This window comes from Nannospalax galili, unplaced genomic scaffold, assembly GCF_000622305.1.
Source record: "Nannospalax galili isolate Female #2095 unplaced genomic scaffold, S.galili_v1.0 scaffold72, whole genome shotgun sequence".
Lineage (NCBI taxonomy): Eukaryota > Metazoa > Chordata > Mammalia > Rodentia > Spalacidae > Nannospalax > Nannospalax galili.
In genome coordinates, this window is record NW_008336933.1 from 6,455,553 (window position 1) to 6,468,996 (window position 13,444).

The 13,444-nt window shown below is 44.5% G+C and overlaps 1 protein-coding gene across 1 annotated transcript in view; it reads right to left on the reverse strand.

Annotated features, from left to right (window-relative positions):
- Positions 1 to 13,444, reverse strand: part of Bmp6 (bone morphogenetic protein 6) — a 180,290-nt gene continuing 166,846 nt past the window's right edge. Inside the window, exons 5-7 of the mRNA XM_008831637.3 lie at positions 3,518 to 3,594; positions 1,797 to 1,907; positions 1 to 1,708 (exon numbers count right to left, since the gene is read on the reverse strand). Coding sequence (XP_008829859.1) covers positions 1,559 to 1,708; positions 1,797 to 1,907; positions 3,518 to 3,594 — 338 coding nt within the window. The 3' untranslated portion in view covers positions 1 to 1,558. The remainder of the gene's footprint in view (positions 1,709 to 1,796; positions 1,908 to 3,517; positions 3,595 to 13,444) is intronic.

Consider the following 13,444-nt stretch of genomic DNA (forward strand, 5'->3'; position numbering starts at 1 on the left):
TCTCACCTTTGCAAAGCAGCAACCCTGGGGCTAAGTGCTCTTCATGTCTATGTCTGTCTTTCCATCGAGTTACTTGTCCTCATAACCCTCTGTGCTGAGGTGCTTCACCCGCCTCCCACGAGCAGGAGGGATATCCACAGCTGGCACAGAATGTACAGAAAACTCAAGACCACGTCTACGCTGTGAGCAGAAGGAACAGAGGCACCTCTGCCAGCCTCTGCCTTAAGGAAATTTTATTATTAACCATGTGTGGTTCACAGCTGTCCTTTAAAAACAGCTCTCTAGAGAGGCCCAGCCCACAGGTGGCATCAGCTTTGCATCATGAGTCTTGTATTAAAAGAAAATTCAAGTGGTACAATTGGTTTATACTTTCTAAATAAACTTTTTTTTTTTTTTAAGAAAAAGTCTGGTCTTTTCTTAAATGTTACAGCAAAATGGATATAAAATAGACAATAAATTATAGTTTCTATTTACAAAAAAAGCTGTAAGTACAAACAGTTACAGATTATAAATGTATTATTTAATCAGTTTAGTATGAAATTGGTTTCCCAGTACATGATTGTGAAAAAGACATTTAAAAAATAGTCTAAGATTTATTCCGAGTCTTTCTACAAGAAGAAATTGTGATTTTGGTTCACAAACAGCACACTCACCTTAACAAATGCATTCTTAGAGGTGCCCTTCCTCCATGAGCTTCTGCTGTGCACTCTAGCCCAGTGCCATGGAACAGTGCTGTAGAGGGAAGGCTAAGGGGCGCATTAATGTCATCACTGGGATGTTAGAGCCAGCGTTCCTGATGCTCGTGCTTGTCAGAGCCTGCCTGCTTAAGAGGTGCACGCTCACTTTCCACTGCTGTATGGTTAGAGTGAAGGCTTTTGAAGAAGCTTTGTGGCCCCTCAAGCCCCCACCTCAAAGTGTGGCCAGTCTTCTTTGGGGTCTAATAAAGAATACAGCAAGTGGAGGAAGAGAAGGGTGTGGAAGTGGTTTGCTTTGACTCAAATAAGTACATTTTCATACCACCAAGACACACAAACAGGTACCAACAGACAGAAGGCACCTCCATAGAGTCCTGCGTATGGCCAGACTACTGATCGTGTGTGAACTGGCCTTGCTGGGAATGAGATCTAGGAATAGAGCTACCCCCCCCCCAACACACACTCCATTATGTTATCTACCTCAGACATGTATTACTGAACCAGCAAGGGAGTTACAGTCCAAGATTATTCTCCCTACTTATACCACAGACAGCTTGATCTAAAAGCTAAAACTAATCTGGATGGGATTTTATTGGGGGAGAGGGGGTCTTCAGAGTTCTGTTTTTGCAGTTCCCAGACATATACTGCAAACACAAACTCAGCTTCCTCTGGACCAACAACTTTTCATGGTAGTTACGAGTTGAACAAGTTATTAATGATGTCCTCTTAAAATCATCCTTGGGCAGTAAGGCACCAGCAGGAGATGGTGTCAAAGCATCATCGTCCCACTTCCACTGTGCTTCTGTGTGTTTTAAGGCAGATGTAATCCAAGGCAGAATCTCCCTGGCACAGCTGGCTTTGTCTTAATGGCATCCACAAGCTCTCACAACCATATTCCTGTATTTTTTCAGGATGACATTGGAGTTGTCATCAAAATAAAGAACTGAGATGGCATTTAGTTTAGTTGGTGCACAGCATGGTTTGGGGACATACTCGGGATTCATAAGGTGAACCTGTTCCAAAACAGAAGGAGGAAAGGGCACCATTAGCAATGTCTCCTGCTTCTGGCTTGATCCCACTTAACCAAGTCAAAGAGCTCACCAAGGTCTGCACGATGGCATGGTTGGTGGCATTCATGTGGGCGTTCAGTGGGAAGGAGCACTCTCCATCACAGTAATTGGCAGCATAGCCTTTGGGTGCAATGATCCAGTCCTTGAGATAAAGCAAAAAGAAGCAAGGGAAGATCAACCAGACACCCCTATACTGTCTGTGTTCTCATGGTTCCCGAGAGAAGGTAGTGGTCATGGGGCACACATTGTGGGCCATGCAGAAAGGCCTGGGAATTGCCCAAGTTTGCATTCAAGTGCCAAAGCTAAAAGTGTGAACCCTCCAGAGGCTTACATGGTATGTGGGCTATCCACCTGTTAGGTCTGGAATTGAGCAGTGGCCGGTTTTAGGTACAAATGCTCCTTGACTTACGATGGGGTTACATCCCAATAAAATATGAGCTGAAAATGCCCTTAGTATGCCTAACATACTGAGCATCCTAGCTTAGCAACATAGTACACTGGGGTGGCAGCTGTTTCCCAATGGATCACAGGATTGACTTGGAGTGGTAGTTCACTGCTGCCGTCAAATGACATCAAAAGGATGCAACCAACAGTGGATCACTAGCCAGGGAAAGGTCCGTGTTCAAGATCTGAGTACTGTTTCTTTCTGTGAACACACACTGCGTCCACATCATTAAAGCTGAACAATGGTAAGTTAAAACATGAGTCAGGATCTGCCATGTGTTATTGGACCTAAGGACCTTCTCCAGGATTCCATGGTGTTCCTGTTAAAATAATGCCACCTATAGATAAACTAGCATCACTTACTGCTCATCATATCTAGTTGGATTTGCCTTTATTTTTAAATATTATTTAAAATTATTTTTTAATTAAAAAAAAATTTTATGTCTATGAGTATATTGCCTGCATGTGTGTAAGTGCACTCATGTCATGCAGTGCCCATGGAGGACAGAAGAAGGGACAGAAGAAGGTGTCGGATCCCCTGGAACCGGAGTTACAGATTGTTGTTACCCGCAATGTGGGTGCTGGGATCTGAACCTTGGTCTTCTGCAAGAACAACCAGTGTTCTTAATTGCTGAGCCATCTCTCCAGTTCCATTATTATTTTTATGTGTATGAGTATATTGCCTGCATATATGTAAATGCACCTGTGTTGTGCAGTACCCACAGAGGTCAGAAGAGAGGGGAGGATTTCCCTGGAATTGGAGTTACAGATGGATGTTAGTGGCCATGTGGGTGCTGGGAATCAAACCCAGGTCTTCTGCAAGAGCAGCCAATGCTCTTAACCATTCAGCCATCCAGCCCTATTTTATTCTTTTTTAAGAACCAACTAGTGGTGGCTCTCAGGTATGGGTAAAACATCTGTGTTCTTACATATAGTTTTGGTGAGCCAGTTTAGAACCACTGAAGAAATTAATCATTAGATTATTTTTATAATTTCTGTTTCAAAACAAGTTTTTTTTTTAAATGCCCAAATGCATGCATGCATCTTGGGCCTTCAGAGAATAAGATAAGAGAGAGAAACTGCATTGAATTGGAGGGATCATAGGGCTTGGGAACCCCAGAAAGAGGTTAGTGGGTGCTTGATGCACAAGCAGGATGGGTCTTCCTGTCTCCAGCAGCCTGAACATTTGAGAGCTCCTAGAATTGCTATGGAATCATCTCTGCCTAGAAGCTGGTGATGGCTGCTATCAATGAGGAAAGAACAAACTGCCCACCAAGGACCTTTGCCCCCCTTATTCTGGGAACTCACCTGCCATCCCAGGTCCTGGAAGCTCACATAAAGTTCATGCTTCCTGCAAGCTGTTTTTAATTCACTGCTGTTATAATCTGTTGGAGGAGATCAAAAGATATACCTATTAAATCACTTGTTCACTGATTTAAAAGTCCACATTGAGAGTCTGCCTCATGCAGTGCGCTATACAGGCTCAGGGCAGCTGAAACAGGCCCTTGTTATGCACACATAGTCCCTTAAGAGCTCTGTTGGGCTCTCAATTATTTGCTCACACACTCCACTTGGCCCATTCTGGGGTCAGTTCTGAGTATCCTTAATGGACACCTCTAAGGAACACCTGTACCCTGCTTTGTTTAAAGTCTATAGATGCTGCTTCTGAGATTCCCACTAAACTTGGAAGACACCATACAGTTAGTAACAGGTGACTGGGTCAGGCAGGATTTGCTGTATTTCAAATGTGGACCATCCAGACACTGCATAGGGCTTTGGAGATAGCTTCTGCTCCAGGAGAGTATCTTGAAGGAAGTGTTATGGTCAGGGCCCAACCAGGAAGCCCAGATGGGGGAAAACGTGATGCCGTGAGACCATGCTCTTGTGTTTATGTTCCAGCCTCACTGTGATGGAGCCCTTTTACTTGTATTAAAACAATCACTCCAAAGCCAGCAGTTCCATGAAAGAATCTACCGAAGCTGCCAGTGCAATTCAAGAGCCATTTAGCCTGGCTTAACATAATCCTCAGCAAAAGGTCTGGGGACATCTCGATTCACTTAGGCCCATCAGTATAGCTTTTCTTTGGCATGCGTCTTCTGCCTGGCACCAAGGGAAAGGGAGATGAATCAGATACAGCTTTTGGCCTTCAAGAACTCAAAGGGATGATGTGAGAAATGTATTCAAGAACTTTAAATGCAATTCAGAATGTGAATGCCATGGACCAGGGTCATGAGTCACCATGACTGAAGCTTACAGAAGGGACAGTGCAGAAGTGGGCAGGAAGAACAGCTCTGCTGGAAGATTGGAGGACACACAAGAAAGGCTTGGGAGACAAAGTGACAGATATGGGTGGCTCAAAATGCCAACCACAGGGATGTGGACTTTCCATTGGCGGCACAGAGTAAGACTTTGAAGGGTTTTGAACCAGGAAGTGCTATGGTTTTAAAAGATTCATGGATCTGGTTGTTGTGAATGAAAGGGCAGAGAAATACAGGGTAAAGAGGCAGTTGGGGAGAAAGTTTCTTCCTCTAACATGATTAAGAATGGATATAGAAGCCAGATGTGGTGATGCACACCTTTGATTTCAGCACCTGGGAGGCAGAGACAGGCAGCTCTCTCCGAGATCGAGGCCAGCCTGGTCTACATAGCAAGTTCCAGGCTAATTAGGGCTATAGGAGACCCTGTCTCAACAACAACTCCAACAAAACACACTTAGGGTCTCATCTAGAATGTCATTGTTCACTCTCATTCTGCTTGTCCTCCCTCCAAATTTCCCCTCAAATCTCTGAGAGCAATCTTAGAACCACTGGCCATGTGAAAACAGGGATGTCTACAAAGAATCTTCCTTCTGAGGTAAGGCAGATATGGGCAGTGTGAAATAATAGAGACTATATCTGGTCAGGCATGGTAGCTCACACCTGTACTCCCAATACTTAGGAACTTGGAAGGCTGAAGCAGGAGAATTGCTGTGAGTTCAAAGCCAGCCTGAATTTCATACTGAGTTTTGGGCTAGCCAGAGCTATAGAGTAAGACTCTGTCTCAAAAACAAAACAAAACAAAACAAAACAAACAAAAACAAAACAAAACAAATTATTTGGCCTTTGTCTCTAGTTCCTGGCTGAGGACATGCAAACCTCTTAAAATTTCCTGAGTGACAGGAGTGTCTTTGTTACATTAACAAGACTCTACCCCCACCACACTTATATCCCTCACGGAGGGTCCCAAGACAGCTTCAAAATGTGACTGGTCAGCAGAAACACCCAGTACGTGATAAAAGGGTTGGTATTCTGGACGAGCTTCCCCTCTGAGGACTGAGTCAAGTCACATGATCAGTGATTTGATCACATACAGCACTGAAATCTCATATGCTATAGTTCATATATATTTTGTTGCCCAAAGGTTTGTGGGCTAGAAGCTTGGTCCGTATAGTTAGTAATAGTTATGAGGGTGGAGACTTTAAGAAGTGGGCCTAGTAGGAAGTAATTACATCATGGGGCACCACCTTGGACAGGATTACTGTGCCTCTCTAGGTAACCGTATCAATTATCTTAACAATATATTGCTATAAAGTGAGGTGTCCTAATTACCTTTCTATTGCTGTGATAAGACACTAAGAATAACTTGGGAAGGAAAGGTTTTATTTCACCTTACAGCTTACAGTCCATCATCTAGTGAAGCCAGGATGAGCTCAAGACAGGAACCTGGATGCAGGAACTGAAGCAGAGACCACGGAGGGCACTGCTTTCTTTTCCTATACAGCCCAGGCCCATCTGCCCAGGGATGGCACCACCCACAGTGGGCTAGGTCCTCCTACATCGATTAGCAATTAAGAAAATGTCCCACAGACAGACTCGCAGGTCAGTCAGATGGAAGCAATTCCTGAACTGAGGTTCTATTTTCCCAGATGACTCTAGTTAGTGTCAGGTTGACCAAAACTAACCCCCACACAAGGCCATCTCACATTAGTCTCTTCCATATGTATCATTTTATGTCCTTGGATGCAAATATGAAGCCCGATTTTATTCTATGACACTCCATGAGGCCCTTATCACATGTAGCTGGCCACACTTAGACGCTTCAGCTTCAAACCATGAGCTATAAAGTATACAGTCTCAGAGAGTTTTTATAGCAACATAAAATGGGTGGAGTCACCATATAAAAACCCTGGACCATGAGGCTCAGTGACATTTCCAGATCTGTGCACATCGTGGTGCTGTGAGAGAATGGTATCCCTAGAGAAGGTAAAGAAACCGCAAGCCCCCAACTCCCAGTTCTCCCTTGTTCCAGCTCTCTCATTTGGCTGTTCCTGAGTTGTACCCTTTATAAGGAAATGGTAATCATAGGTACAGAGCCTTTTGGAATTTGTAAGTTGTTCTAGAACACTATTACACTTGAAGGAATAGGCATGGGACCTCCTGAACTTGCAGGAAAACCAGACACAAGTGTGGGTGACCTGGGGACTTCTCTTGGAGCTAGGGTCTAAAACAGGCACAGCATTCTTGTTGGGGGCCTTGTTTTAACCAGGTGGTTCATGTCAGAATCAAACCATAGGGCACTTGGTCATCACTGGAAAACTACTGTCAGAACACAGACAGGAACAACTTCTTCACGCCTTGCTTTCTAGTTTCTTCTGGACAGAATCAAGTCATGATCAAAGACTTCACTTTTAACTTCCCAACCATCCCATCTGTCTATGAGCATGCTGTAGATCTGACTTCCTCAATGTACAACAAAGAGAACTTTCTGGAAAGAGCAGCTATTTCTTTTAGAGCCAGACACTGACATTTTTGTTATTAAAAACTGGGGCCAGAGAGAAGAAAAGCAGGAATTCAATCCTGTTTTCTTTCCTACAAATGCTCTAAGGGCCAAGCTTATGTTTCCATATAGCTCCACAGTGAGGGCTGGCAAAGACTGGATAAATATTTGTGAAGGTCAGTGGCCTTCAGAACACTTGTTTCTGCAGCTTAGGGGTTGGTACCCTGGGTTCCACATGGAATTATGCTGACCCCTTAGGGATTTTGTTTTTACACATTGACAGACTGTTGAAAAACTTTCCTCTTTCCCCAACCACCCTTGATATTTGTTTACACCAGAGGTCTGAGGAAGGCCATTAAAAAAAAACAATATATGCAGCTAAAATTTAATGAGAATATACCCACTTTCATGGGAGAAAAGAACAGAATACAGCTTTGTCCAAATGGGGTCACCAGTAAAGGGCTGGCAGGGAGGGGAAGATAGAGAGCTAGGGAGAGGGGAAACAAAACAAAACAAAACATGCAAACTCAGAGCCACTTCAGCTTCCAGGCTGTTGACAGGACCACCATGGGCTGCTGTCCGCGGCGTCTGACTCTCAAGAGGCCTGCACACAAATCGGACGGTGTCACTAAAAGTTCAATCTAGAACCCCATCAAGACCCCCAAGTTAGAGCCACCTGGAACAAATCCTCTGCTGTCCACTAGGTTGGAGGACACAAAGGACACCAGGGATGCTGCCTTAGATAACAGAGGCTTGGAGGCAGGTGATACCATTGCTCCTTGTCAAAACCTATATTTGGACCTCAGGATTCCCAGGCAGTCCAGGGGACACAGCTACTATGAAGACCCAGTCTCAGTTTCAAGAGTTTGAAAACAGCAAGGGAAACCTGGTCCTCTAATTGCCCCACACAGTTCTCTGCTACAAGAGAAGAGGGCAGGGCCAGCGAGATGACTCAACAGGAAAAGGCACTTGATGCTAAGCCTGATGACCTGAGTTCAGATACACAAGGTAGAAGGAGAGACCTGACTCCCCTAAGTTGTTTCCTGACCTCCATACATGTAGTCCCCCATAAATAAATTAATGTAATAAATATTATTTTTTTAAGAGAGGAGGGCAGGCCAGGTGTCCAGCAGCCAACCAAAGACAAAGGTGCTTGTCTAGAGACATTAAGCCTCAAACTCAAACACAGCTAGGTTTGGGAGAAAAAAATCCCAAAGGCACAAAAACTATTAAAGATCTTAAAGATCTTAAAGATCAGTTAATTAAGTCTAACAATAATAAAAAACAAAGTCCCGAGGCTGTCTTCTATAACCAGAAGGTAATTCCCTAAGGTACTAACTCCAAACCCCACCATAGGATTTTGGAACTTGGAGTATTTCAGAAGTGTGTTGCCTTTAGCAGAACAGCTCTTCCCTGCCTTTTCTCATGGAAACTGCTGCCACAGAGAAACCTTCACTTAAGACTGGTACTGAAAGGCTCAAACCTTTCCTCCTTCTCATAGACTTTTAAAATATGGGTTTAGAATGGAAGTTGAAATTGGGTTTCATCTCACCATGCAGGTCAGGTGGACATCATGCAAAAAGCTTCAAATGTTCCCTGGAAAATGTGATGAACTTTGAAGACCCAAGCATCTATGAGATGCCGATGGGTAGGGGGTTCTTGTCCATAATCACCTTGGAATGAAGCTTCAGCTCCATCTCCATGGCTCTAGCTTTCTTCTCTCAAGTCTCAGGTGTGTCTTTGATGATAGCTGCACTTCTACATCCACGGCTTCCATATCCACAGATTCAACAACCATAGATCATGTACACTGTGCAGTGGGGCCTGCAATGGTTGTATCTGTACTCAACACAGAGACTTTCCTTCTAGTTCCTTAGAAAACTGGCTCTCTGGAATTCCCACTTGTGGTGGTTTGAATGAGAATGTCCCCATAGTCTCATGTATTTAACACTTGGTTCCCCACTGTTTGGGGAAGGTCATGGAACTTTTAGGGGGTGTGGCCTTGCTGGAGGAAGCTTACCACTGGGGGTGGGCTTTGAGAGTTCACAGTCTTGCCCACTTCCAGTTTGTGCTCTGCTTCCTGTTTATGTTATAGCTTCCTATTTACTTTGCTCTGTAGCTCAGCTGACACTTTCTGCTCTGGCTGCCTCCTGCCATGCCTCCTGCCATGATGAAATCTTACCCTTTGGAACCATAAGCCCAAATAAACTCTTCCTTCTATAAGTTTCCTTGGTCATGGTGTTTCATCACAGCAACAGAAAAGTCACCACGTCACCATCCTACTGGGTTTTCTGAGCCATCGAGAGATGATTTGAAGTACAGGGGCAACTGTGTGTAGGTTCTAGGCAAACCATGCCATTTTACATATGGAACTCGAGCAACTGAGGATTTTGGTCTATATGGGGTCCTTGGAACAGGGATGCATTGCCTTATCCTTTTCTTGAGACACAGAATATCTTCTACCCAAGTGCTCTTGGAGGCAGTGGCACAGCACTCCCCACAATAGGGGGATCCTTTGGGGTCCATGCTACAGCTTCCCCTGCACACAGCTTTTCAGAGGCACACACCTTTCCTCACCCTTATTTCCATCTCCCTGTCTCTCCCAACAGCCTTCTTTGCAAAACAAGTCTGGTTACCACTCTTGAATAGACCCCAGTGGGGTGATTTAAGGGACAGGAGCTATGAACCATCAACAAGAAGATCAATGATACTAGGCAGATTCATGTCCCAGGATACACAGGGTCTTGAGGGCTTGCTATTTCATTGTCAGGAACATGAAGACCAACTGCAACTTCATACCATCTGTTAAAAGTGACAACAAGGGCTGGGGCTATAGCTCAGCAGTAAAGTATTTGCCTAACCTGCACAAGGCCCTGGGCTCAATGTCCAGCAACACCCAAAGAAAATCTCACCCCCCCAAAAGTGATAGGTAACAATTCCAATGATCATGTGATAAAACTAAGACCAGTTTGAAGTTACACTATCAGCAGTTACAATATGAGACTCACTAGCTGACTTGAAATGACCCTCTCCTTCTCAGAAGTGTCCTGGGAGGATCCTAGGAAAGTGGGTGGAGCAGAACTTAGAACTGCCAAAGGGAACTGTCCTTCAGGGCCATTTCTTCAAGGACTTCACAATGGATTAGTGAAGGAAGTGATGTCACAGTCCACCATGAGATAAAATAATGGAGGACATGAGAAATGCTATAAAAGAGGGGAGAATGGCAGCTAGCAGAGGCTTCATGAAGACTAGGGCATAAGGACCCAGGGCAGAGGGTCAGCGCATAGCACACCAGCAAGAACTAAGACTGAAACACAATCGCCAGATACATGAGAGGCCCCTGGGGCTGCACAGAGCATCTTGGCCCAGCACTAGTCAAACAGGTGTAAAAACAATAAAGACATGTCCTGAGGCTGTCCAAGCCCATGGGAGAAGGGCGATTCAGCCAATGTCCACTATTCCTGTGGAGTAGACAGCTGCAGAGAAGCCAGAGTGCATGAACACCATGCGGGGAGACTTCCCTTCAAACCCACTGTCTGGTGCACATGCCTGCAGAGTCCAGCTTGAAAGTCAAATACAAATGTTGGAGCAGGTTGGGGTGGGCTGCATGGAGCAAGAGGCAGTGGGTGGGCTCTTGGCCACTTCCCTGTGATAGGCAAGCCTGGCTGTCTCAGGTTTCCATAGCTCAGTTTCTAAAATAGTTCCTTGTCTGGTTTCACTCTGATGACAGGTGATTTGATGAATGAGGCTAACCTCTATACTTGGGTGTAAGAGGATGTCTGGTGGGCTTCTTCCAGACACAGCTCCTTCAGGGAGGAGTGTCAGCTCCCTAGGACTGTTGTGGAAGAGGGCAGCCAAGGCACAGCTGTCTCTTCCTTCAACTTCTGAAAGACTCCAAGGCTTATAAGGGGAAAGTGGTTGGAGTTACACTGGAGATGGCAACTTTTCTGATTTAGCAACGCTGACCTGGTTCACAAAAGCTTGGTAACCTCTGCCCCTATCTGGGGCCTGGAAGGGAAGCCTAAAGCCAGATGTCCATTCTCCAAGCACAAGCCATCTTTCTGGAAATCCTTTTTTTTTTCTTTATTTTCTGTGATTTGTTTGTTTTTGCTGTTATTTAACTGGTTAGTGAACTGCTTGGGGCTTTTTATTGTGTTTAACACAGAGTCTCATAATGTATCCAAGGTTGGCTGCCAACTCCCTGTTTATCCAAGGATGACCTTGAACATCTGACCTTTCTACCTCCACCTCCCAAGTGCTAGGGTTAGAGATATGCACTACCATGCCTGGTTTACATAGTACTGGGGATCAAACCTAGGGCTTTGTGCATGCTAGGCAGGTGCCCTACTAATTGAGCTGTGTCTGTACCCCTGGTATTCTTTTCCTGGAGAAGAATCCATCTCTCTACATGTCCATGACCATTAACAGAAGAAAGAGCTAAGTTGTACTTTAATGGACTGAATGTGAGTTCTTTCTCAATCCACTGGAGTGGTTCTTAGAAGACAGAGGAGGCTCCTTCGTCTTGATGATTTCTTGGGATTTTTAAATATGTGAGACCAGAGGGATTTGGCATGGGCTCCTTTCCCTGGACTACTGGAAGGCACAAAGCAAAGCAGAAGGACTAGGTTGGGAGGTAGGGGTGGGAAGACCAAGAGACAACAGAGACACTGGGACCTCATTACAAATTAGGCCACTTCAACATCCATAATTAATTTACCTCATCAAATTGAAATAAAAGGTTAAAAGAGACTTGGAAAATAGTAATTGGATGCCTTTTCTAAAACCCAAATCAGAGACAACATGTTTTCTTAATTAAAAATAACTGGTCTGTATATTAGAAGGGTAGGGTGAGTGTTGAATCAATCAAGTGAAATTGTAATTTTAAAAAGCAATCAACATTTCAAGTGATGCCTCCATGTCTGAGGTCCTAGTAACTGAACTGGCCACAGTTCCTGAATGAAGCTTACCACTTGCTGACTTCAGCTTTGGGCCCAGAGGAAATGCAGACTATTAACTCAAGAGGCTGACTCCCAGGCCAATAAAGAAAGGCAGGCATTTTCTTTTGTCTTTTTTCTTTTCCTTCTCACCCTTCCCTTCCCTTCCCTTCCCTTCCCTTCCCTTCCCTCCCCTCCTCTCCTCTCCCGTCTTCCACGCTCAAACTCTTCTCCCCTCCCTCCCCTGCTCCCTGTTTTCTGTGTACACTGATCCCTTCCCTCCTCCTCTCCCCTCCTTTCTTTTCCTTTCTTTTTTTAAAGCTCCAATCCCCACTGTTTCTACTGGTAAACAGAGAACACCCACGTAGTACAGTGCTTCCAAGAAACACCAGGATGAGAAGCAAAATGGCACATCCCACTGGGTGCTGGATACCCAGTATCCCAGTATCACATTCAAATTCTCGGTTAAAAAAAAAAAAAAAGAGAAGGCTTATAAGTCACAGCCTAAAATTTAGGAGAAACTTCTTCCCAAAGAAAAGTTAGGTACTTTGAGGAGTTGCATTAATTCTTCACAGGCACCCAAACTAACAGTTATAACAAGCTTCCTGAAAAAATAAATACATCGTCTAGGTATATTTTACCTACTCAGGATACTGGAACATGCCCCAGTGTCTACTTCCTACAATGTAACTAATCTTTGAAGGTGATTATGCGCCAAAGAAAAGCATTCCATTGAATCCCATCAAATTTGCAAGATGTTCATGCAACCCACCATACAGAGGGGGTAAAATGGAAGCCCACTGCACTGTCTTGTAAGAAGACTTCTGAAGGGTTGAAAATTAACACTGAGGCACTGGGGCTGTTTCCTCCCTCTTTCCCTTTGGACTTGCCTGTCTTGGACAGAATGGAAAGCACCTGGTACCTAGCTCCACGGGTGAGTGCCCAATATAGACCTTGCTGATCAGAACACTTCCTAAGCAGCAAAGCAATCAGGGTTGGGCATATTGGTGCAAGCCTGGTCAATGAGCATCAAGGCCTGGCTTCCTGCAGAACCTACCATGGGAGAGTCTATATTTGAGGATGAGGTTACCAAGGGTAGTGAAAACCTAAGACTTTGGGTAACCTTCCTGGCAGCCATACAGTCTTTCTGAGGAATCCACCAAGAAGGAAAACAGGCAGAAAAGAGAGAAATACTCGTGCCATCTGATCCCACCAATCTAGCCAAGTTGGATGCCAGAGCCCCTCAACTTCCCAGCTAAGTGATTCAATAAAATCCACTTTAGAGGCTCTGCGAGTTGACTTTCCATCACTCTCAGCCAAGAGTACTGATAAATACAAGTCCACATTACACGAATATACAATGTTTCTTTGTGCAAATTGAACATCTCTAATCTCAAAACCCCAAATCTGAATACTCCAGAACTTGAAACTATTTGATCACTGGCAAGACACAAATGGAAAATCCCACATCTAACCTCAGTCCATGGGCTGTGGCCAAATCACAGAGCATGAAAAATACTGTATAAAATTAACATAGAACTATATA